The 22863-nt window shown below is 40.8% G+C and overlaps 2 protein-coding genes across 9 annotated transcripts in view; one reads left to right on the forward strand and one right to left on the reverse strand.

Moving 5' to 3' along the window:
- Nucleotides 1-16757, reverse strand: LOC141010142 (dr1-associated corepressor). Of its 2 annotated transcripts, none has more exons than XM_073483000.1 (6): nt 16726-16757; nt 2163-2235; nt 1581-1674; nt 1366-1482; nt 1109-1208; nt 1-572 (listed from the first exon to the last, which is right to left on the reverse strand). In XM_073483000.1, the coding sequence occupies exons 2-6, from the start codon at nt 2215-2217 to the stop codon at nt 546-548; spliced, it is 393 nt and encodes a 130-aa protein (XP_073339101.1). In that variant the 5' UTR covers nt 2218-2235; nt 16726-16757; the 3' UTR covers nt 1-545. The 2 variants fall into 2 exon arrangements, with proteins under 2 accessions (XP_073339101.1, XP_073339100.1); XM_073482999.1 differs by lacking the exon at nt 16726-16757 and adding an exon at nt 2820-2958.
- The window catches only part of larp1b (La ribonucleoprotein 1B), a 24976-nt gene continuing 13045 nt past the window's right edge, over nt 10933-22863 (forward strand). For 3 of the 7 annotated variants that reach the window (XM_073482984.1, XM_073482985.1, XM_073482989.1), the window contains exons 1-7: nt 10962-11730; nt 14160-14221; nt 17085-17141; nt 18083-18314; nt 18929-19093; nt 20268-20393; nt 20698-20866. In XM_073482984.1, coding sequence (XP_073339085.1) covers nt 11379-11730; nt 14160-14221; nt 17085-17141; nt 18083-18314; nt 18929-19093; nt 20268-20393; nt 20698-20866 — 1163 coding nt within the window. In that variant the 5' untranslated portion in view covers nt 10962-11378. Of the gene's footprint in view, nt 11731-14159; nt 14222-17084; nt 17142-18082; nt 18315-18928; nt 19094-20267; nt 20394-20697; nt 20867-22863 lie in introns of all 7 variants that reach the window. The other 4 variants (XM_073482988.1, XM_073482986.1, XM_073482990.1 and 1 more) reach the window with 4 other exon arrangements.

Genomic DNA, 22863 nt, shown 5'->3' on the forward strand with positions numbered 1-22863 from the left:
TGCTCTTGATTTGTTTTTATTCATGTGAGCACATCGTTTGACTTCTTCACATTAAATCTGCCAATCACACAAACTTTTTTATGTACAGTTCGATTACATTTCATACGGTTAACTGTCTTTAAAACATTAATTTACAAGTGCTTTAAAATTTAAATGCTCAAAACAGCAACGCAAAGGCCACTCTCTAGCAAAAAAAAAGCACTTATTTTGGTTTTAAAGGTTTGTGCTGTTAGATTTCTAACAGATTTATTATCTTACCATGTAAATTGTGACATTATTTATCCAGAGCTTAACATCACATTTATTTTCAGTTCACGACTACAAAACAAAAGCTTAACAACACAAAAATGCTGTATAATAAACAGGCAAAGGTCTAAAATATGACACAACTTAAATGTTTTTTCCCTAAACAGCTTGTTTAAAGTAAAATGTTGACCCGTACCAGCACACTTTAAATAAAGATAAACATGTAAACAAAAGTGACGTGATGAAATAACGACGCTGCTCTTAATTCACAGCACGTCCGTCTGGTTGAAGGTTCGCTGTCAGAAGCAGATGTACAGCTCCGACTCCTGGAAGAAACAAAGCAAGTGAGGTTAATTAAGTTATAATAACTGGTTATCAAAAATGTTCAACAATGCTCCTGTTTACATCTTTTATAAAAGCTGCTTGTTTACTACTCGTTCCTCAGCTCAGACAAATTACATGTCCTCTCCTCCGGCACCGCAAGACAAACATATTTTACTCCAGTTGAGGTCAGAGTACGAGAATAGCAACATCTCTACAAGCCTCTTGCAGCTCGGTGTCTGGAGTGTAATGAACATTTCAGCCTCACGGGGCCGCTGTTGTTACTTCTCTTCACTTGAGGGTTCAATCACCAACACAAACAACCTATTCTGCTGCTAAAGTGCCGCTGAGCAACAGCATCTTGCTGTTTTAATACACTTTTTGGCCACTTTATTCACGGCGGAGGCGTTTTACTGAGCGTTCTCATGTTGTGACAAACAGAAAGAGATCCTCGTATATAATCTGTGTATTTGTATCGATGTAAGAAAACAAGAGATCAACGTTTCGCTACAGTGAATGTGTTCAGCTGTCGGACACGTACGCTGGAGATGGAGTCGTTGTCGAGCGAGTCGAGGCTCGATCGTGGCGCCTTTTCTACCACCTCAGCCGGTTTTTTAACAGAAATGTCGTGCCGTCTGTTCCTGGAGAGAACAACGTTAAAAATACTGTGTTTAGGAACAACTTGCAAGTAAAAAGTGTGAATAATATCAACTTGATGATGATGCCTCACTGATAGGAGAGAAAATACTCAACTGAGGACATCAGGTCACATCAGGTCAATAACTGAGAGGTGTCTACCTGTATAACGGCCACATGCTGATGCCTCTGTTGTCCTTCTGGCCTGCCGTAGACGTGGCTCGCTCCACCAGGTCTCTGAGGAAGTCGAAGAGCTTCTCTGACTCGATGCACTGCTTCCTACACAGCGACACGACACAATCATTTAACTCCACGTGTCACTTTTTTAAATATAAATGTGACAGAAAAGTCACGGTGGAGCTGTCAGCCTTACTTACATGTGAGCGACAGACACGACGGTGCTGAGCTTCGACTGAGTTATCAGACAGGTTTTGGTCAGCAGACACTTCAGGAACATCTCCAGAGCCCGAGCTGATCGCTGCAGTTCAGGTTTACTTCTCAGATTTATCTACCACGCTTCAGTTTCAACAGATCTCTACAGTCCTTTAATGAAACACAGTCACTGTCGTCCATTTATATGTGACACTTTCCTCCAGGATTACAGCAGAAAACAGACTGCATCACCAACAGGGAGATTTTAAATACATTTTAATTGAATCATTTATTGTTACAGCTTTTTATTTTGTTTATTATTGCCTCATTTAAAAGTAGCAGTGTATTAAACAGAGTAGGTGGTGGCTTTTGTTACCTTAGTGAGCTGCAAAACCTGAAAGAAATCTAAAAACTGGAGGGACTACAACTCCCAGCATGCTCAGGAGCCCTTCAGGTTGGAGCTGGAGGAAAATAGGGAATAGGACTGCTGCACAAACAGGTGGATGAAATGTGAATTAAACGCAGAAACACTTCCTGTAGGCTACATTTACGCGCTCACTGATCAGACAAAAGGTGTAAAAGGATACAGATGATCACAGGAACCGCCATCGCAATCCTGCCCACCTCTGCATCCTTCTGCATGATCTTCTTGATGCGACTCTGCAGAGAAAAACAAAAGATTTCAACACTTTCAGAGAAATCACACACATGCAAGTGTAGCTGCTGCGTTCAGGCGCAGAAGTAAACTACTGCTTCCTAGATCTGAGGCCATGCAAGCAACATGTGAACACTTCTAAATGAGCTTAGAAACTAGACATTTTCCCTTGTCATTTACTTTCTAGCTCCCTTTTCCTTTCTTGCTTTCTACCCTCTTTACTTTACGTCATTTTATACGTCATGTTTGTGATTTTCCAGGTTGAATTTGTGTCGTTAAAACAAGACCAGCGCCGAGAACATCACACGTCATGCACTTCTTCTGCTATTGTCTCAATGTTGGTGTGCACAGCTTCAGATTTACTATAAATTGTTAGCTCAGCACCTGTGTTGTCCACACTGAGAATATCCCGGGTTTAATCCTTGAAAATTATGGCTCATAATCGTGATGTTTCACTACTCTCTCAGATTTCCGACAGCCCCTGAAAGCAGCACCACTCCATGCTATCCAGACGCAGCTAGCGTCGCTTCTAGCTCGTTTTATCCGCCTTTAAACAGCTTCAACGCCGCAAAACAAAGTGAAAACTCACCGGGGGGAACCGTACATTATATCTCCTCTTCTGTCCGGGCATTTTACTCGCTTTAATCCGCGCGGATCGATCACATTTTTCATGTTTTTACCGCAAAGCGCCGCCGAGTCCATTTGTTTACCTTCAGCAGGAACTAACCTGAAAAACTAACACCTGAAGGCAACACCCCGTGACCCCAATAATGACGTCATGACCCCCGCAATTTCCTCTTGTTGTTAATAAAAAGTAATAAATTACAATCAAATCAAAGGAAACTAAAGTTTTAAAATGATTTGTCTTTCTTGTATTTTAAATTTAATATAACCGTCTTTGAATTAAACTGTTAGAGTATTAATTAGTAACTCAAATGAGTTAATTAGATGGCTTAAAGCCTTTAAAAGAAATCTTAAATACTGCCCTCTATATGTGAATTAAGTTAGTGTTGTACACTGATTAACAAATTAAACTCACATCAAACTTTTTTGCAACTAGTTGATTTTATAGATAGAGATTAAAATATGCTTTTTTGGGGTTATTTGACAAGTATCTGCCAGTTTAAGGGCAATTTCTGTTGCATTTTTGCATCTTTTGTCTTGTTTTAACTTTAGTTAAACGATTAAAACTGTTCTTAACTTCAGCTTGATCTGGTCTTGCTCTGACATTTTTGGGGATTTTGCCTTCTGAATATGTTGCGTTAGCTTTGTCTGTCTCATTATTATAACTGAAGACTGGATAAAAAGATGATATAGGTGGATTACAGATAGTTTTCTGGACTTCATTTGTCAGGAGCAACACACAGTGACATCAATGTGATGTTGTCTGCAATCTGGGGAAGAAAAAAATGTAAAAAGTCAGATGGTATCTTTTGTTTTTTCTATATTAAATCTTCAAATTTAAGCACATTAATCTGATTGTGTTGAAATCGTTACAACACGGACGTTTTAATCTGGACCTGCTTGTTATTACCAGTTGATTACCTGCAGTAAATCGCTCCGTGCTGAGAGCTCTGGTTGCACTAATGACTACAAAGGTCAAAGATAAGGTTGATCAGTGTTCATTAAAGAGGTTTTATGACACCAATAAAGCTTCGAAAACCAGCTCAGCGACTCTTTATTGTTATTTCTTTGTCTTTTCGTTGTGGAGCGACAACATGTTGTCCTGCGTGCTGCTCGCTGTCTGTATATTTGCCTCCTGTCATGTGGACGGTAAGAGTTAAAATATATCAACATGGACGGATGTGAGTAGTTTGTATTTTCCTCGACTGTGTGTATTTACAGAAAATTCCCCTTTTTAATTTGTTGTTTTACATGGTGGCTCTGAACCAGTCTGTCTGCTGGAGCAAACGTTATAATCAATATATTTATAATTCCTCTTCTCTCTTGCAGGCAACATAGTAAAGTTAGAAGAAGGAGATTTCAGTCAGGTATCGTCTCCATCTATCTGAAACATTCAACACACGATCATCCTTTAAAAGACACACCACTAACCCTAACCCTGTCACACTGTCAGACAACAAACAGGCCTCCAGTCACTTTAAACACAACTCTACATAAACAGACATCCACTCTGTGAGCGTTAACAGTGTGAATATCCTGCAGGATCTTCTGGGAACAGATTTCCTCCAGCGTCGTCTGCATCCTGCGTTCAGCTGCCCCGATATGAGCCCGTCTCCCACCGTCCCCACCTCAGGTCAGTGCCACCTAAGTCCTGAAGTACATTTACTACAACTACTGTGAGTAAGTATTTCCATTTTCTGCTTATTTATACTTCTACTCCACTACTTTCAAGAGACACATGTTGCCCCTTTTCTTTACAGCACTCTGTTTATTTAAGAGCTACAGTGACAATTTCTGTATCTGTTCTCTGTACAGATGTTTTCTATTCATGTTTTCCCAGTAGTGGATTGTAACTAAGTACATTTACAAGTACTTTATTGAAGTAAAACTTACTCTATTCTACTTTACTTGAGTATTTTTATCTAATGCTACATTATACTTCTACTCCACTACAGTTTGGAGGCAAATGTTCAGATTTTTCCTGAATTTATTTGACGTTACTTTGTAGATTCAGATTGTTTGTACAAAACATAAATTAACTAATAAATTATGATGTTTTATTATAAATTAAGATACCCAGCAGTATATAAAATAGTTAGCTGCTACATTAAAGTGATTATAATTCACTAATATAACATGATGTATATTAAACCTTTCTAATGTTTCTCAAGTGAGATTGCAGGACTTTTACTTGTAACAGAGTATTTCTACACTGTGGTACTGCTACTTTTAGTACTTCTTCCACCACTGCCAGTAAGCAGTTTGGTCCAAAATACCTTTTTAAATCCTTGATCCTCCTTTTTTAAAATAGCTTAAGAAAAGGTTATGAAGTAAGAAACACAGCTCCACTTCCTCTGCGTCACGTGTTCATTTTTATTCTGACTCCTCGATTGTTTTTTGTTTGTTCCAGTTGAATTCGTCAAAGCTGCAGACGTGAAAGTCATCGCCGCACTGGGCGACTCTTTAACCGTGAGTCGCGTGGTGCAAAACACAGAAATATCTACAAATGGATTCATCGTTGATAATTTTACAGCTTGTGATGGAAGACACGAAGCGATGAAACATTTTCTAACGGTGTTTCTCTTCTGTGTGTTTTTATTGCAGACGGCTATCGGTGCCAACGGTTCAACGATTCTCGCGATACCTTTTGAATTTCGGCAGGTGTCCTGGAGGTAAATCAACACTGCAGCACAAATCCAGGCTGCATTTGAAATAATCTTGTTTTTTGAATAAACTCTACAACAAATCAAGACCTCCAACTCTCACTGGTCATCAGTGTCAAAGGTTATCGGAGATATTTGATACCAATCTGCTCACAAAGCTGCTATTTGTTTTTCAACAGTGCTTTAAAACTCACTGACCTGATTTCACTTTATCTTATCTTGACGGTTACATTATACATGTTGTTGTTGTTATGTAATGTTATTTTCATATAGTGAAGTTTATATTATGATTTATGTCGTTGTTGATGTAAACTTTCTCCTCTTCTGTGTGCAGCATCGGAGGATATGGCACTTTTCAAAATGTCATAACGCTGGCAAGTAAGTCAGCAAAAATAATCTCATTTATGTGTTTGAAGCCAAAACACCACAGCTGTGATTTCTTCCAAGAAACATCTTTGCCATGAATATGAGAGCTATCAGTTGACAAAATCACTTTATCCTCTCTGCTTTTATTAAAGAAACGTTTGCTCGTCTTTTTGTCCAGATATTTTTAAACTCTTCAATCCCAAACTGATGTTTCCTTCACCTGTGATGACGCTGCACGGCACCGCAACAACCGTCAACAAGACCGGCTTCAACTTCGCCGTCACCGGACACAACACACTGTAAGACTCTCTCACTTTATGTTATGTCCTGAATATTATTGGATGGTGAGCTGTGTCAAGTTTCAAATAACTGGGGGAATATTTGGACATTTTTGGTGTATTAAAATGTAAAATAACGGTGTGTAGCTTTAAGCTGCACAATCATTTTCATCTTGCAGCTGCAGGAGGCAAAATGTTCTCCCTTCGGTTTAAAGATCAACATAATTACAGCTGCTAATTACTTAATAATCACATGATAATGTTTTATTGATGTCAGCGTTACTGGTGAGTCACTGCGTTTATCTGTTCTTCTGCAGAAACGTCTCAGATCAGATTACAACCATGATCGACACGTTCAAGTCTTATCCAGTAAGACTCAGCGTTCGTCATTCTGATCATTAGATGATAAATAATCTTAATTTTGTTCATCAAACTCAGCCCGAGCTTCTTCTTTTTTCAGGGCCTGAACTTCCAGGAGGACTGGAAGGTGGTGACGATGCTGATCGGCATGAACGACATCTGTGATTACTGCAAAAACAAAGTAAGAGTGTTTGTTTCCCGGAAAGTTTGAGGAGGAATGAAAACTGAGACGTGCTGTGAAAAGTACCCAAATGTCATAATCAAGTAAAAGTATCTGATATAAATTAATTTAAAAGTAAAAGGCTCGTAGGTTTTTCTTTCCAGTAGCTGAAAATCTTGTTCTTACTTCACCGTGATGTTTGACTTTTGTCTGCTGGGTGTGGTTACAAGTGCATCAAAAAAGACATCAAACCACACCCAGCAGTGATGTTAGGTGTGGTCAGAGGTGAAACTTAAAACCAGGGAGGGCAGAGAAACACTGCTTACCTTCTTGATATGAAGTTACTCTTCAAAGTTGATGTATGTCACGCTAAATAAATGAAAAGTATTCAGTGTTTTCCTCATGGTTTGATTACGTGATTATCACGGGAAAGAAAAACAAGCCGTTGTCTTCCAGCAGAAGAAAGTATACAGGATGTATAAACGTGCAAAGAAATGTTTAAACACTGAACATTTCGATGAAAATAATTAAAAAGAGAGCAAAAAATGTCTAAATCTGATCTTCTGAGTCTCTCCACAGGAGATGTTCTCCCCCGACAGCTTCATCCACTACATGACTGCAGCTCTGGACATGATGATGAACGAGGTGAGATTTTATCCGTCAAAGATGATGAGCCCAGGTGTGCACAGGTGTGACAGTAAACAGCAGTTGAGCTTCTCCTTTAAGCTCCATTTCTTTCTCTTTTTGTGTAAACGTACTGGAAATCCGTCACTCGTCAGCCTGTGGCTAAAAATAGAGCAAATACAGAGAGTTTAACTCTTCTTACACAACGTAGCAACTGTTCATTCAGCAGTCTCAGAGATAAAAATCACATGAAGTTCTTGCGTAAGCCGTGAATGTATTGTTCAGGCTTTTTATTGACCGTTCCCTCGTCCGTACGAACAGTTTCTTCACGCTCTCCTTCCCTTTTGCTTTCTGGGAACAGTTTGTTCACTTCTCCACTGTGATAACCGAAAGTGTGAAGTCTGAGAGAGGATGTGGAGAACATTAAAAGCCACACTCTTCGGTCTTCAGACATGATTTGAGTCGTGTTATCCTCTGGTTTCAGATCCCCAGGACGATCGTAAACGTGGTGCAGATTCTCCCCATGAAGGCTCTCAGGGAAGTTCAGAGCCCGGTGCTCGGCTGCAATCTGCAAAGGTCACCTGAGCAGTTTCTTCTTTTGCTTTCTAGACCTCTCACACCTTGTTTTAGGATAAATACTTCTTTGTCATGACAAGTAAAAACGTGAATATTAGGTTTAGATTCTTGCCAAACTATTGTTTTACTTCCTAAAATTATCTTTGACCAGCACGTATGCAGTGCGCTGACTAAACAGGGGTTTCATATTTCCTTGTATCAGATAGCTGCTCTGATAATCTGTTAATTTGATAACCTGATAATCCAATAGAGTAATAATCTGATAACGCGCTCACAGGAGTTTCTGCTCTTGCCTCGTTCAACCTGAAGAAGGATCCCCTGAACTGGAGGAGCTGGTTGAGATTAACTACGAATTCCAGGTGAGAAAGGTCATCACCAACCGCACGGTGTCGGACGAGTTCAGGTTTCAGTAAAGAAAGAAGAGTCAAGAAAAAACTGCACAATCACGATTTAACTTCCCTTCTTTACAGAGGAGATTAAAGAAGCTTCTGGACAGCGATCGTTTCTTCAAGAAGGACTTTGCTGCTGTTCTGCAACCTTATTTAGAGATCGCACAGCCACCGAGACTCCCTGTGAGTCTCTAACACAACTAACACGTACTTTTGTTCCCCTTCCTTCAGTTGTATGTCACATTTCAAGCAAAACAACATGAACATTCACTCCAAAGTGTATAAATATGTCGACAAACCCATAAAAATAAGTTATTATTTCTGCAAATTCAGGACGGGAAAATCGACGTGAGCTTCTTCACAGCAGATTGTTTCCACTTCACTGTTAAAGGACACGAGGAGCTGGCGAAGGGACTGTGGAACAACATGGTGAAGTTTAATGTCGTCATGACTCATGTTTGGAAAGCTGTTAAAGATGGTTTTAGTTTGGTTTAAGTACGGATGTAATCTCTAGCTAAACAGCAGGTTGATAAGACCAGTTTATTGATGTTTGCAGCAGTAGTTTGAATAAAAAGTGACTTCATGTGGTTTGGATTTCATCATAACTCATGACGCTGAGCTTCACGTGTTTCCTCAGTTCCAGCCTGAAGGAGGTAAAGAGATGATAGAGACGTTTTCAGAGCCGATAAACCTCATCTGCCCGACGGAGGTACAACATGGCCGACGTGTTGAAGATTTTCATGATTGTGTTTGTAGATAATAAAACTCCTTAAACGTGTTTTTTCTCATACTTCTTCTGCAGGAGCATCCTTACATCTACACCAGACCACGAGTTACCGGCAGATCGTCTGCACCGCTGATGAAAGATTTCTCCCTGAACACGTTGATGCTGATGTTTCTGTTTTCTGGGTTTAATTATCTGTAGACAGGGTTGAGGGTCCAAATCTAAAAAATACAACTGTAACTTCCACAATATTGAGACTGATTGATCAGCTTATGTGTCGATCAAGAGCAGCTAACGATGTCTGTTGGTTGTTGTTATTTAAAAGTGTTGTGGTAAAATCCTCAGGCTGCAGATTGTATCTTCAACGACTAAAGAAATAAGATTTTATTGACGATATGTTGTTTTTTGTGCATTAGTGATGATTAGATATTAAAAAAATGTTCCTGATGTTTCCAGAAAATTTCACAATAAAATATTAAAAATGTTTTGACAAAATGAAAGCCCCATCTCATACACCACACCTACATGTTAGGGTTACACGATTATTATTATTATTATTATTATTAGTAGTAGTAGTAGTAGTAGAAGTATTAGTAGTATTGTTGTTGTTATTATACAGTGTTGTTAAAGTGAGTAAAAGTACCTGAGTACGAGTAAGTCTTAAAGTATCAGACATTAATGAAGAAGAAGAAGAATGTACTATTCTTCTTCTTCTTAGTATTATACTTATACTATTATACTTAGTTACATTCCATCACTGTACTTTTGGTACTTGAAGTACTTTTAATAGTAAGATTTTGAATGTATGACTATATAGTTTATTTTTATACTGTGGTGTTAGTATTTTCAGCTATTTTCTTCTGTAACCCGCTTTGTAACTTTGGTAAGAAAAGTTGATTATTATTATTATTATTATTATTATTATTATTATTATTATTATTATACAGTATGGTAAAAAAAAGTACCACAATATCATACTTAAGTAAAAGTAAAGATATTGTATAAAAAATTCACTTTGTTAAAATTGAAAGTCACTGACATAAAAAGTACTTGAGTACAAGTAAGTCTGAAAGTATCTGACATTAATGTACTCTTCTTCTTCTTCTACTACTACTACTTCTTCTTCTGTCTCTTCTTCTTCTTCTTTTTCTTCTTCTTCTTCTTCTGTCTCTTCTTCTGTCTCTTCTTCTTCTTCTTCTGTCTCTTCTTCTTTTCTTTTTCTTCTTCTTCTTCTTCTTCTTCTTCTTCCTCTTCTTCTGTATTATACTTGTACTATTATACTTAGTTTCATTCCATCACTGTAACACTGACATAAAAAGTAATTGAGTACAAGTAAGTCTGAAAGTATCTGACATTAATGTACTCTTCTTCTTCTTCTTTTCTTCTTCTTCTTCTTCTCTTCCTCTTCTTCTTCTTCTTTTCTTTTTCTTCTTCTTCTTCTTCTTTTTCTTCTTCTACTACTACTACTTCTTCTGTCTCTTCTTCTGCTTTTCTTTTTCTTCTTCTTCTTCTTCTTCTTCTGTCTCTTCTTCTTTTCTTTTTCTTCTTCTTCTTCTTCTTCTTCTTCTTCTTCTTCTTCTTCTTCCTCTTCTTCTGTATTATACTTGTACTATTATACTTAGTTACATTCCATCACTGTACTTTAGTTACTTTTAACAGCAAGATTTTGAATGTATGACTATACAGAGTATTTTCACACTGTGGTATCAGTATTTTCAGCTATTTTCTTCTGTAACCCACTCTGTAACTATATTAAGAAAACTGCTGTATAACTTAAGTTAATTATAAGTACTATTAAAGTACTTTAAAGTAACAAACACGAGTACTTCTGCCCCCTCTGTGTGTACTGTGCGTGCTGCAGTACCGGCGCGTGGCCGCGGGGGGCGGCAGAGCCACTGTTTACAGGCTCGGGGCAGCTGCTGCACGAGCTGCTAGCTGGTCGCGTGGAGCAGCAGCACAGAGGCGGACGGGCAGGAGGTCGCTGCGGAGTTGTTGTCCAAAAAAAAGTTACACAAACTCGCCGGTGAGCCGATTCAGCGCGCGTCCCTCGCACGGTGACCGACCACGGACTCGCGGGTAACTGCGCGTTGCTATGAAACGGTCTCCCGGGGCGGGAAACGACAACATTTAGCTCGCTGCTCGCGGACTTCTGCATGCTCGCTCGCTAGCTAGCTAACTGTTAGCTGCGGCTAGGAGCTACTCGGCTAGCTGGCTAGCGAGGTCCAGCCCCGAGAAAGGAAAAAAAAAAAAGTTGTTTACCTCAAGTTGTGGATGCGGTCACCCCCCCCTCGAGCTTTTCACGACTTTTTTTCTCTGGGATAAGAGAGCGAGGACCAAGACATCACACTGGATTTAACACCGCGCGCTGTTAGGAAACTAGCAGGATGTCCGCGGAGGTCGAGAGCAGCCAGGTCGACCCGGGTTTGACAGCGGCCAGCGGCTCCGGCGGAGCGGCGGAGAAGAGCCGAGACGAGCCCGAGGTCCCTCACCCGCAGAGAGAGCAGGCGGAGCCGGGGCGGAGGGGCTCCGGGGACGAGGCGACCAGGAGCCCGGCGACGGACGCGCACGAGAAGTGCAAAGAAAACGACGACAAGGAAAACGACCAGAGCAGCAACGCGGCTGTCGAGGCGGTGAAGAGGAAAGTTGTCGAGGCTCCTCCGCCGAAAGTGAACCCGTGGACGAAGAGGACGACGGGCAGGGTCCCGAGCAACAACATCAACGCCTCCCAGGAGAAAGGTGAGCCTGTCTTTTTATTTAAAAATCATAAATTAAACACCTTCCCTCCGTGATTAAACTCTCAGCTCCCCTTCCTGCACGTTGTTTGACAGCTTCTCTGCAGTGGGGGGAAAGAAAAACACTTTAATCTCACCTGGTCACACCTGAATTCACCTTTTTTATTAGAGTTGAATCTTAAACTTAAATGTCAGGAGAGAGAGGGGGGCATATTATTTGCCCCCATCCCCCCCCCCCCCCCCCCCCCCCCACCACCTCCTGTGTGTGCTCGGATTGCTCCGGAGCACCACGTGTTGACTGCTGACAACTTGTGAGTTAGCTTCAGCCCAGCTAGCTCTCTCACGCTGCTTCAGCCTCGTGGGACGTGCAGGTGACACAGGTGCCGCAGCTCACAACACCTGGAGAAGCTGCTGTATGAGACACACAATCGGGGCTAAAGTGTGGTGGTGTGTCAGTGCAGGGGGAAGCTAAGACAGCCAGGCTAGCTGCTGCTGCTGCTGCTGCTGTAGAGACACGTTTTGCATGTCCAATGGCCTGCCTGCCTGCAGTTCCTCCCACCAGCCTCTCTCTGCACTGTCACTAGTGAAAGTGTGTGGACAAGGTGGCAGGACAGGTGGAGGACTCACAAGTGGGTTCAAGCTGTAAACTTAATGATTAAAGTCAAGTTTGGATGGATCTAAGGGTTGTTTTTGTGTTGCACAGACTGACAAAAGTCTGAGCGAGCAGCAAAAACACACTTTTAATCTGAGAACTGCGACTTGTCAGCTTTTAATAACGAAAGATAAGAGATGCGATAAGATAAAACTTGAAAATGAAATGCAAAATAAAGACTACACAGGCTGTAAATCCCTTTAACGGTAACAGACATGATTGATATTTGTACCCACAAAAAATAAGGGAATATAATTAAACAGCAGTTGGGTTAATTTTAAATCATATTTTTTAAAAAAGGACAGAAAGTAGTGTGGTTTTGCTCGATAACTGACTGCTGAACCGCTTCTTTAAACACCAGATATACTGCTGATCATCTGCTGTTCGGTTTATTTTATTAGCTCAGAAGTGCAAATAAATAATAAGTCTATCGATCCTGATCCAATATCAAATAAAGCATATTTAAATCTGCTCGACCAGACGCCTTCATATGCCCGATTCTTCTTCATCAATCACCGTTATTCCCTGAAAAATTAACAAAAATGTAGAAAAACGCCCTCAAACATCTCTCTCTCTCTCTCGACGTCTTAACTCGATCAAATGCAACTTCATTTTTAGGTGAAAAGTTCAGATTACTGGTCATAAAAAGTCAGACTTAACCTTTAAAGCAATAACAAAAAGTGTGAGGTACAAACTCGGAGAGGGGAGTCTGAAAAAATGTGTATGTTATTGGAGTGTAATGGAAGACACTGTTGCATTATGGGAAATGTAGGATTCAGTGTGTTTGTCTGAAAGGTTAAAAGTCAGGATATCGACACGTCTCCTGATCAATTCTTTCTTGCACGTCTCTTAAACTTTACACAAGCTTAACGTTTAATTCGTGGAGTAGCCTTTTGATAATTGATTGTAGCGATTAATTCAATTAATTTCTTGATTAATCGATTAGTAGTTTGGTCTGTTAAACTTCCGAAAATGTATAAAAATGTTATCATTAATACGATTAATCTTTGTGGCTCGAGCTGACGATTAACTCCCTTTTCTATCCGATCAGCTAATTGATTAATCAGAATTAACTCTTGAAATAAACAAAGACGGCTCCCTGCACGTGTGAGAACATATCGATTGATCGCCGTGGTCCCATTTATCCTGTAACTTTTTGGCGAAGCAGCCTCGCTGGAAACAGAGTCGGCTGAATTTGAAGTTGTGAAATGTGTGTCAGAGCTCAGAGCGACCGGGGGGGAGCTATATTTGAAGCGTTGCAGTCTGACGAGAGCACAGGCATCGTTTTACAGTGTTACTGTACAACCGGCCCTGTGGGTGGACGTATGCACGCTCAGCCAGGCAGGCGTGCACCCATTCATGTGGAAGCCTCGGCCCCGGGTCTCTTATCAATCCGACCATCCTCTGCAGAGCGATAGGGACCGGCAGGCTGCGGCGGGCCACTCCCAGCCTGCTGCTGCCTGCCTGCCTGCAGAGACGCAGCCACATACTGCTGCTGGCTGTACACAAAACACCCTCGACTAGCACAGTCGCTCGGTCCCTTGGGGGGGGTGGGAAGAGGATATTTATTCAGTCTGTAGTGACAGAAATTCCCAACGCTTCACATCAGAGCGAGCGAGACTAGATGACTGCTTGAGTCCAGTGTGAGCGAGCTTCCTGGGCAGCTACCTGCTCGCTGGTGGTCTTAAAAAAAAAAAAAGGATCAAACTCGGCTGGATTCAGGCCTGTGGTGCTGTCAGGTGTAATCATGTCACTCACACTTATTGATTCTGTGTCTGCAGATCAACAAAACGCTCTGAAAGTCGTCCGTGCCAGCAAGCCCAGAACGAGAAAGTCCAGCAAGGTAATGGTCTAATTTTTCTGGGTTATACAAATGTTTTTACCCCTTTTTTTTAAAAGCTTCAGAAGTTTCTGTGTCAGACCTTAAAAACATCAGGACTGTAGGGCTGCTGCTAATGATTATTTTCATTGTCGATCAGTTTCTTGATGAATCGATTAGTTGTTTGGTTTCTATAATGTCAGAATGTGTCGCTCAAATGCCTTGTTTTGTCCACAACCCAAAGATGTTGAATTTATTCTTATAGAGGAGGAAAGAAACCAGAAAATAATCACATTTAAGAAGCTGAAAACTGAGAATTGTGACTTTTATTTTCTTATAAATTACTCAAATTGAATAATCAATCATCATAACAGTTGACAACTAATCGATTAGATGTCAGACACGTGTTTTCACACACTCTCTGTCCTGTTTAATGTCTCCGCTGATGATTAAAACTATTCAGAAGTCACACCTCGCGGTTGTTTGCGTTGAATTGTCGCCTGTAAATAAATATTCGGCTCTTTTGATGCGAAGGCGTCTCAGTGTGACATGTTCGTGTTTCAGCGCCGTACCTGCCAGGTACCGACACGCTTGGTGGGAAAACGAACATCTGCCACAAGCCAAATCGTCGCTGTCTTCAATCTTGTGTTTGCTTTTTCCAACCAGTTTTTCCACTGCAGCTGTTTGAAATTATTGGTCGAAGGGGGAACCTGAGTAAAATAGTAAAATTTTCAGAATTTGAATAAACTCTGAAATGACTTTGAAAAGGGGAAATGTTGACACGTCTTAAGTGAGTCAGCAGGTCGACCCTGAGGCTCCGTAACGCCGCAGTTTATGCACTTTTTGTTACATTTTATTATAAATTTTTGAAGCTTTGTAATGTTAGTTTATCGATTTAGCGACAGCAGGACAAACAGCGGGATTGTATTACTTGTTTTGTGCCCTGCAGACCCAAACGGAGACATTTTCATGTTCAAAGTCACGTGTCAGAGGTTACAGGTTACACTAAAGCTGCGCTGTAGATAGTGTTAGGGCTGAAACACTGTAACAATATAAGTTCGTTAAACATTAAAGTGTATGTTTTTCAATGTACAGAACAGACGGTGAAGTAAATGTTTGCAAAATCCTGCACAAAATAGTCAAACTAATGTTTAAACTACTTAAATTCAGCTTGCAAATTATTAATTCTGACGACAGAAAGTTTGTTGTAATATGATGAAGATATTATTTTTCTTTTGCTTTATTAATATATTGTAGACTCTATTTTTTGCTCAACCAGAAGGTCTAATTAGTTTATTTTCCTAAGTTATTATGTTAAGAAATTAAAGGTACTAAGTGGGTTTTTAGACCTCTAGTAGTGCAGAAAGGTGAGGAAATGAAGGAGGAAAGAAGACGCTAACTAGTAAACACAGATGTAAGAAATGAAATATAATATTCAGAATTACGTTTTCATTAGTGTTTAATCACCTGAAACTAATAATTGATGTGTTATCGTTAACTTAGGATGAACCGTTTATATCTACAGAGGGAGCAGCTTCTCCATGTTGCACTGCCGTGTCGCTACGGTAGCCCAGGAAGGACAAACCAAACACAGACTCTAGAGATGGCCCTCGGTCGCGATACTGAAATGTATAAATTCGATACAATACCTTGAAAAAATCGATATTCAACGCCCCAGGGAACAATTGACACAACAAATGAGGGCGTAACATTTATAATTTTTTATTTAAACATAAATATAACAAGGAAGTTGTTAATTTACTTCTGGAGGAGGCGGGACTGCATGTGCTCGTGTCAACTTGCTGTCAGAAAACATAAAAACCTATCGATACTACAGGAAATGAGTATTGAAACCATTTTAAAAATTCAGTATCGATATTTATCAACATTTCGAAACTTTTGACGACACTATTTCGCAGCCACCGCAGGGGAAGTTACACAAGGGCTGTCTGATGCCACAAAATACCACACACTTTTTAAAATACTTCTTAAAAAGCAACTTTGCAAATGTTGTATAAGAAGGAAGTGTATTAAACGCATTTAGTAAGAGCTCAAAGATAAACACAACGTGTTCTGGTGATTAACTCTGAATGTAAACACGAGCTTTGTTTGTTGACAAGAAAACGCCGCAGGGCACCTTTAATTCTCCCTGATATAACAACGGGATTAACGGCTGCTATCACGCCCAGATTAACAGATATGCACCAAAAACAAAAAGTCTAAAGTGTTAATGTTTCCTGACGCAGTTTTAAACATCAGTAATAGTTTATATATTTTCCTGAAAATGCAGATTTGTCTGATCTGCTGTCACTGAAATGGATTTAGCTCCTTCAGCTGCTGCTGTTCTTTCAAGAAAGTGGATAAAAATATTGTTTTTCTTTTGTGATTTAGGCGGACTGACCCTTTTAAGCGAATGTTTAACGGAGGGACAGAGACTTTTCGGGTCAGCGAGAGTCGTTTAAAAGCCAGAAAACCCCGAAGGATGAAATCGCGTTTGTTGCATCACAGAACCAGCCGGGGTAACTCACCTGTAGTAGAGTGATTCATCAGTACTGCAGTTTTTTTTTCACTGTGCAGGTCCGAGTGTAACCCTGGTGTGTCTAACCTTGATCTCATATCAGTCTGTCCAAATTTACAACGTTCGCGGCGGGGGGAAAGTGACTCGGCCTGTTTATCGTCGTTGTTTGCAGTTTCCCCACAGACGGAGCACTGACCTCCTTTATCCTCCCCAGCTGGTTCCTACCAGACTTCACCTGAACCCCCCGACACGACGTTAACGTAACCAGAGCGGGTCCGGCTGACGAGGAGCGACTCGCTGTGTTAAAAAAATGTTGATTTGTTGTTGATTTTCTTCTCTTTTCTGTCCTGATTTTTTTTTTTTTTACAGTCAAGTGACTTCAGCGATATCACAAACTGGCCCACACCTGGTGAACTGGCCAAAGAGGTACGACAACTGTGTGTGTCTGAGAGTGTGTGTCTGAGAGTGTGTGTCTGAGAGTGTGTGTGACGTAAAGTCAAACAAAAAGGCAACAACTTTCACTGGACAGACTGGTTGAATAACAGAAGAGCTTTTCTGATTTCTGCTCACTAGATGGAGCACTAAAGACATCGAACACTGTCAAGGAAGTAACTCTGCAGTGATTTTAAAGTCCAGATGTAAATTCAGAGCACTTTGAGATGTTTTAAAACCTCATTGCAGAAGAGAAAATGTTCTTTAGGAGCTCATAAGACAGAAAAAAGAGAAAAGATCTGACAAAATCTTTCATTTAGTTGATTATATTTGACCTTTCTTCTCTCTAAAACACTGAAATGTAGGGCTGAGATCATTCAAATTAACGATTAATCTGCCAATTAAGATTAAGACTCTTCATTTACTGTCAGAAATGACAAAGAAAAGCAACAAATCTTCACATGTAAGAAGCTGGAACCAACAAACGAAACGGTTGATTATCAAGATAACCGGCCACTTAATCGAGAAATCATCGCAGCTCTACTGCAAAAGAGAAAAATTAATACGAAATGACTTGTTCCACTTTTTTATAATGTGTTCTTCTGCTTCAAAATGATCTGGAAAACCAAAATTCTTGATCAAAGTCGCTGCCAGAACAGAAAATAGAAACTTGACAGGGAAAAGCTTTTGTTTACAAGAGTTTTAACACTTATCAGATTGTTTGAAGGAATTAAAGAGGCTTAACGAACAAGAAGAAAGACAAAAATCTTGTCAACCTCAGATTTTTCTCTCTGGAAAGATTTGAGTATTTCAGAAAAAGCTAAAAACTCCTTCGAGAGCTTTAGTTTTTCTCTCAGTCTAGACTTATTTTCTGAAAGCAACAAAGGACACGTGACGTTTCGCCGTCCAAAAATAAAAAATTCGGTCTCTTCCAGCAACAACAAAATGTCCTCAACAACAACGGAAAGAAGCCTCCCTCCTCGCGCAGGGAGAAGGAGAAGAGGAGGGAGCGACCGGACAGGAAATCGGAGAGCAGCCATGACGGCGGCGAGAGCAAAGAGAACCAGGAGGCTCAGCTGGACCCGCTGGGAGAGCTGCCCAAAGACGGAGAGTCCAAGGCGGGACAGGACGCCAAGAGCGCCGCCCTGAAGAAGCGCGGAGGTGAGGGTGAGGAGTATTTTTTTTTTCTCTCTCTCGCTTGGTGAAGCATGTTGAAACTGAAACTTTGAAATGATTCATCTCCAGAATGTCATTTTTCATCTGACGTCATGAGGCTACAACCAAATTTGGAGATGAACGTTTTCACTGCAGGAGCATGTCAGTTACTGTGTTGATCACGAGGTGGCGATTGCTGATTGATGCATGTTCTGCTCTGACGATCATACGTGTTGCACTCATCCTGATTCACATTTTAAACGAGAACCATCAGCTCCTGAGTGTCTAAACCAGAGATAAAGTGAAGAGTTTTGTTCCACGAGTCGAGGAGGACTTCACGTCATCGTTACTGATGAATATAATAATATTTAAGGCGTCTGTGAGGTTTATTTCTGACGTACAGAGTGTTGAACAGGATGTTACTTTACAGATTTGGTTTGTCTTTGACTTGATGAGGGAAACACGTGGAGGCCGTTAACTTAAAAACCCTTTGAACCTCATAATAACTCAGTTTTAATCCTAATTTACTAAATCGTTTCTTTAGCTGATGCTTTAATTTGTGGACTGGATTTCTCTTTCGGAACAAAACTCTTCACGCTCTGTTTCCGGTCTGCAATCATCGCCAGGTAACAAACGTAAGTGGGTTTCTCTGCCGCTGGAGGACGCGTCCCGGGACGACGGCGACAAGACGCCCGACGGCGGTCCGGACACGGATGCAACCGGCGACTCACCTGACCCCACGTCGCCCAATCACACACTCCATAATAACAGGGCGCATGATAGCAGCAGGAGTAAGTGGCCAGCAGCCTCACTTGTTTCTCTGTTGTTTTTTTTTTTACGTCTTCACTCGCTGGGTCGGCTTCACTGTTTGCTTCCACTTCATGTTTGCTCACCACTTTTCACCGCTGCCATCTGTCTCTGCAGAGTCTGCAAGCTTTTATTATACTAATTGCAAAACAGAATGAAAGCATGTGCTCAAATTTACTGAGTAACCAAATTAAAATCTGTGCTAGTTTTCTTTCAAGATAGTTTTGTGACCTTGTTTTGCCTCAGACAGGTGATTCACAGCCTGTTTAACCTCTCAGCCTTCATTACTCGTGAGAGGATACAGTGTACAGAGAGTGTAAACAAGACAATTCAGCTTTTTCTACATAAACTGGCGTAAATAATCCCTGCTATCACCACACTTGTTTGGGAGAGAAAACACCCTATTAATTTGTTTTATTTAACCAGAAATATTCCAAGTTTGACTCACAAAACTGAAACACATCTGTCTTTTACATATTTTTTCGTCTTTGTAGACATCAACTTGGATAATTTCTACTATATTCTGACTTTTTATAAACCAAACAGTTAATTTATTTAAGGTAAAAACCGTCTGCAGAGTAGCTGATGCTGAAAACAATTATTAATTGCAGCCCTATGGCCTTTGAAAAAGTGGTTTAGGTATCCTGACTAAACTTAGTGCTTCTTTACAGACATTTCTTGCCCTCCATCTGCAGCGAAAGATTAATTATACTGTTGATTGTTTTCTCGATTAGTCGTTTGGTCTGTAAAATGTCAGAAAATGGTGATAAACGTCAGTCTGTGTTTCCCAAAACCAGAGATGGCGTCCTTAAATGTCTTGTTTTGTTCTCAACTCAAAGATACTCAGTTTACTGTTCACAATTTAGACCTTTACTTCTCTTAAAATATTGCTCGATTTAACTGGTTATCAAAATAGTTGATGATTAATTCAATAGTCGATGTTGCTGCATTCCTGGTCCTCAGCAACTATAGTCAAGATTAAAACGTTAAACCGATAAGTCAAATTTAAAAACAACAAGTTAAATCGTCCGTTGTAGTTCTGCTTTGTATTCGGCTGCTCCTTTATCAGAAGTTAATAGTCTCTGAAACGACTGCCTCTATGTTGAAACCTCCACATGAAGAATGTGTCAGATAAGGTTTCGTGTTTCTTGTCGACAGGTTGGAGAAGTCAGCAGCGAGACTTCACGGACGACAACGCCAGCGTCCGAAGTGATGGCGGGAGCATTCGCGGAGGAATACGAGGCCGAGGGAAAGGTCGCGGGCGCGGGAGAGGTCGTGGAAGAGGTGCGGGTTTTTAGTTTCGCCATATTTGTGAACGCTGGATCGATGGTGCTATTTTCTGTCTGTTGTCAAACACTTCACCCTCACTCGACCCGCTCTGTTTATGTTGTGTGTCACTTCTTTGTCTGGTTTTGATTCCTCGCAGCAGAGCTCTGAGTCAGGGATTCATTTCAGCAGTTAGAAATGAGAGAAAAGCTTGGAAGCAGTTTATAAAAATAATGTTTTGCTTCACTTCCTCTGCCAGAAAGCATTACAGTGTTTACCACTCGCTCACTGATTGCTTATCTCATCTCTTTTCTCTTTCCAGGCCGTTACGAATACTCTCAGAGCTTCCGGGACTCTCAGTCGTCCGACGGCTCCGTTCAGGTCCCCTCAGAGTTCGGCACCAACATGGTTTACTACTACGATGACGGCAACAAGGTCCAGATGTACACCGTGGATGAAAAGCTTCTTAAAGAATACATCAAACGCCAAATGTGAGTATCTGACATCCATTAGGCTGCAGAGCATTTTCTGCAATCTGGACTCTCTGACTCCGATTCTGCTCGTACAGGAGAAGAAATGCATCGTTTTAGTTTAATAAATATTCAGAGCTTGAGATAGGAAACATAACTGCAGCCATTAATCCATTTATTTCCCCTTGTTCTCTATTATTTTGGTTGGTTTTGACAGCACAGATAACACTCAGTGATTTATATCAGAAAAGGAAAAGAAAGAAGGAAATAGAAAGTGTCTAAGTGTCCTTTTTTTAAGAAAACTGTGGTATTTGGAGCTTTAATACAGATGTTATCCATCTCAAAGTTCGCATGTTTTTTCCAACTAATGATTATTTTCATTATCAGTTGACGTCAGTGCAAAAAAATGTCCAAAAATGGTGGGAAATATCCCAAAGTGACGTCTTCAAATTGCTTCTTTTGTCCAACCAACCGTCCAAAACCCAGAAACTCCTCATTAACCGCCAGGAATGACAAAGAAAAGCAGCAAATCCTCACATTTAAGAAGCTAAAACCAGAAAATGTTTGACGTTTTTTGATTAAACGATTATCAAAATATTTTCTTTCAGTCGACTGATATATTGTGGCTGTTAACTGGTGAAGATTCACCTCTGAAACTGCAGGAAATTGTTAAAAAAACACATTTAAGTGCATCAAACGCATCCATCCTCATGAAAGCCTCTGAGACCTCGTCCACACGTACACAGGTATTTTTTAAAAAACCCTCCTCGGGTTTCAAAAAAATTCCCGTCCACACCAACGGTATGCAAACGCAGGTTGTCAAGCGCGTGCCAAAGCAACAAGTGGCGATATATCCTCTACCGTGAGGCCACGATGGCCAATCAGAAGCCTCAGGTTTTCCTGTTACACACAAACACACACGTTTTAAGAAATACCTGTGTACGTTTGTGCTTAAAATATCTTGTAAAAGTTTGATTTATGGAGCTAATTAGCTCTTCAGTGATATTTTGACCTCAATAATTTATCAGTATGATGTAAAAACACATGGGAGAAAAGGTCAAGGTGTAAAAATGGTCGTGTTTCGTGTCTGTACCGAGCAGGTGTGTGTGTGTGTGTGTGTGTGAGTGTGTGTGTGACGAGCAGCAGTCGGTAAATGAATCTCCTCAGCGCTCGTTGTGTCCTGCAGGGGGCAGCGTCCTCTCTGAGTCTGACTGACAGCTCTGGCCTCGTTGCAGCGGCGGACTCAGAATAGCGGAGGGTGAGGTGGACGCCTAAATATAGTCTGAGTGCCTCCGAGGGGACAGGAGATGAATTATTATACGCAGGGCCGAGCGAGGAAATGTAAAAAAAAAAAAAAACCTTTCGGGGAGGAGGGCGAGGGGAGACGGGGGAGGGGAGGAGGTGGGGGAGACATTCTTGTCTTCTCCTCTCTCGTCTCCCTCGGTGTTATTCAGGCTGCTCGCTCAGCCGACGTTACTCCACAGCGAGTGCACGCTGCCTGCAGGCTGAGCGACGCACAGACGTGTGTGTGTGTCTGTGTGTGTCTGTGTGTGTGTGTGTTTGTGTTGTGGTGACTTGTAAGTGGTGTGACAAGTAATAGACAGAGGCCTTCTCCAACCACAGATTTGGTTTTTGGGTCAGAAGATTCTGCCTTTATTGTGGCTTACAGGAGCGTTTAGAAGATTTATAGTGTGACGGTTTTACACAAGTAGATTTCTCTATTGTCGATGAGCTCTTAATATTAAACCTCCTGATTAATAATCAGTGAATGATTGATTAGATGATTGAAGATGGGTTTAAAAAATAGATTTCAGTCGTTTCAATGATCCGTTATTGATCCAGAACGTCCTGAGATCGATGTTTTATTATACTGTTTCCTGCCAAGTGCCAAATACGGGCAGATATTTAATTGGGTGACTGCGTCTCTGAAGTAAATCTTTGTATATAAACAGTTTCACACGTAAGGCAAAGACAGAGGAACTTGGTGGTGCGTTCAAGTGCACTTGAATCGCCACAAA

The sequence above is a fragment of the Pagrus major genome, chromosome 16 (assembly GCF_040436345.1).
Source record: "Pagrus major chromosome 16, Pma_NU_1.0".
Taxonomy (NCBI): Eukaryota; Metazoa; Chordata; class Actinopteri; order Spariformes; family Sparidae; genus Pagrus; species Pagrus major.

Bases quoted from the DNA above. Each gene is read 5' to 3' on its own strand.
- LOC141010142 (XM_073482999.1), bottom strand. From the start codon at position 2,861: ATGCCCGGACAGAAGAGGAGATATAATGTACGGTTCCCCCCG. The intron at 2,236-2,819 runs GTGAGTTTTCAC...TTTTCTCTGCAG, and splicing joins ATAATGTACGGTTCCCCCCG to AGTCGCATCAAGAAGATCAT. The intron at 1,483-1,580 runs GTAAGTAAGGCT...GTCGCTGTGTAG, and splicing joins GTCGTGTCTGTCGCTCACAT to GAAGCAGTGCATCGAGTCAG.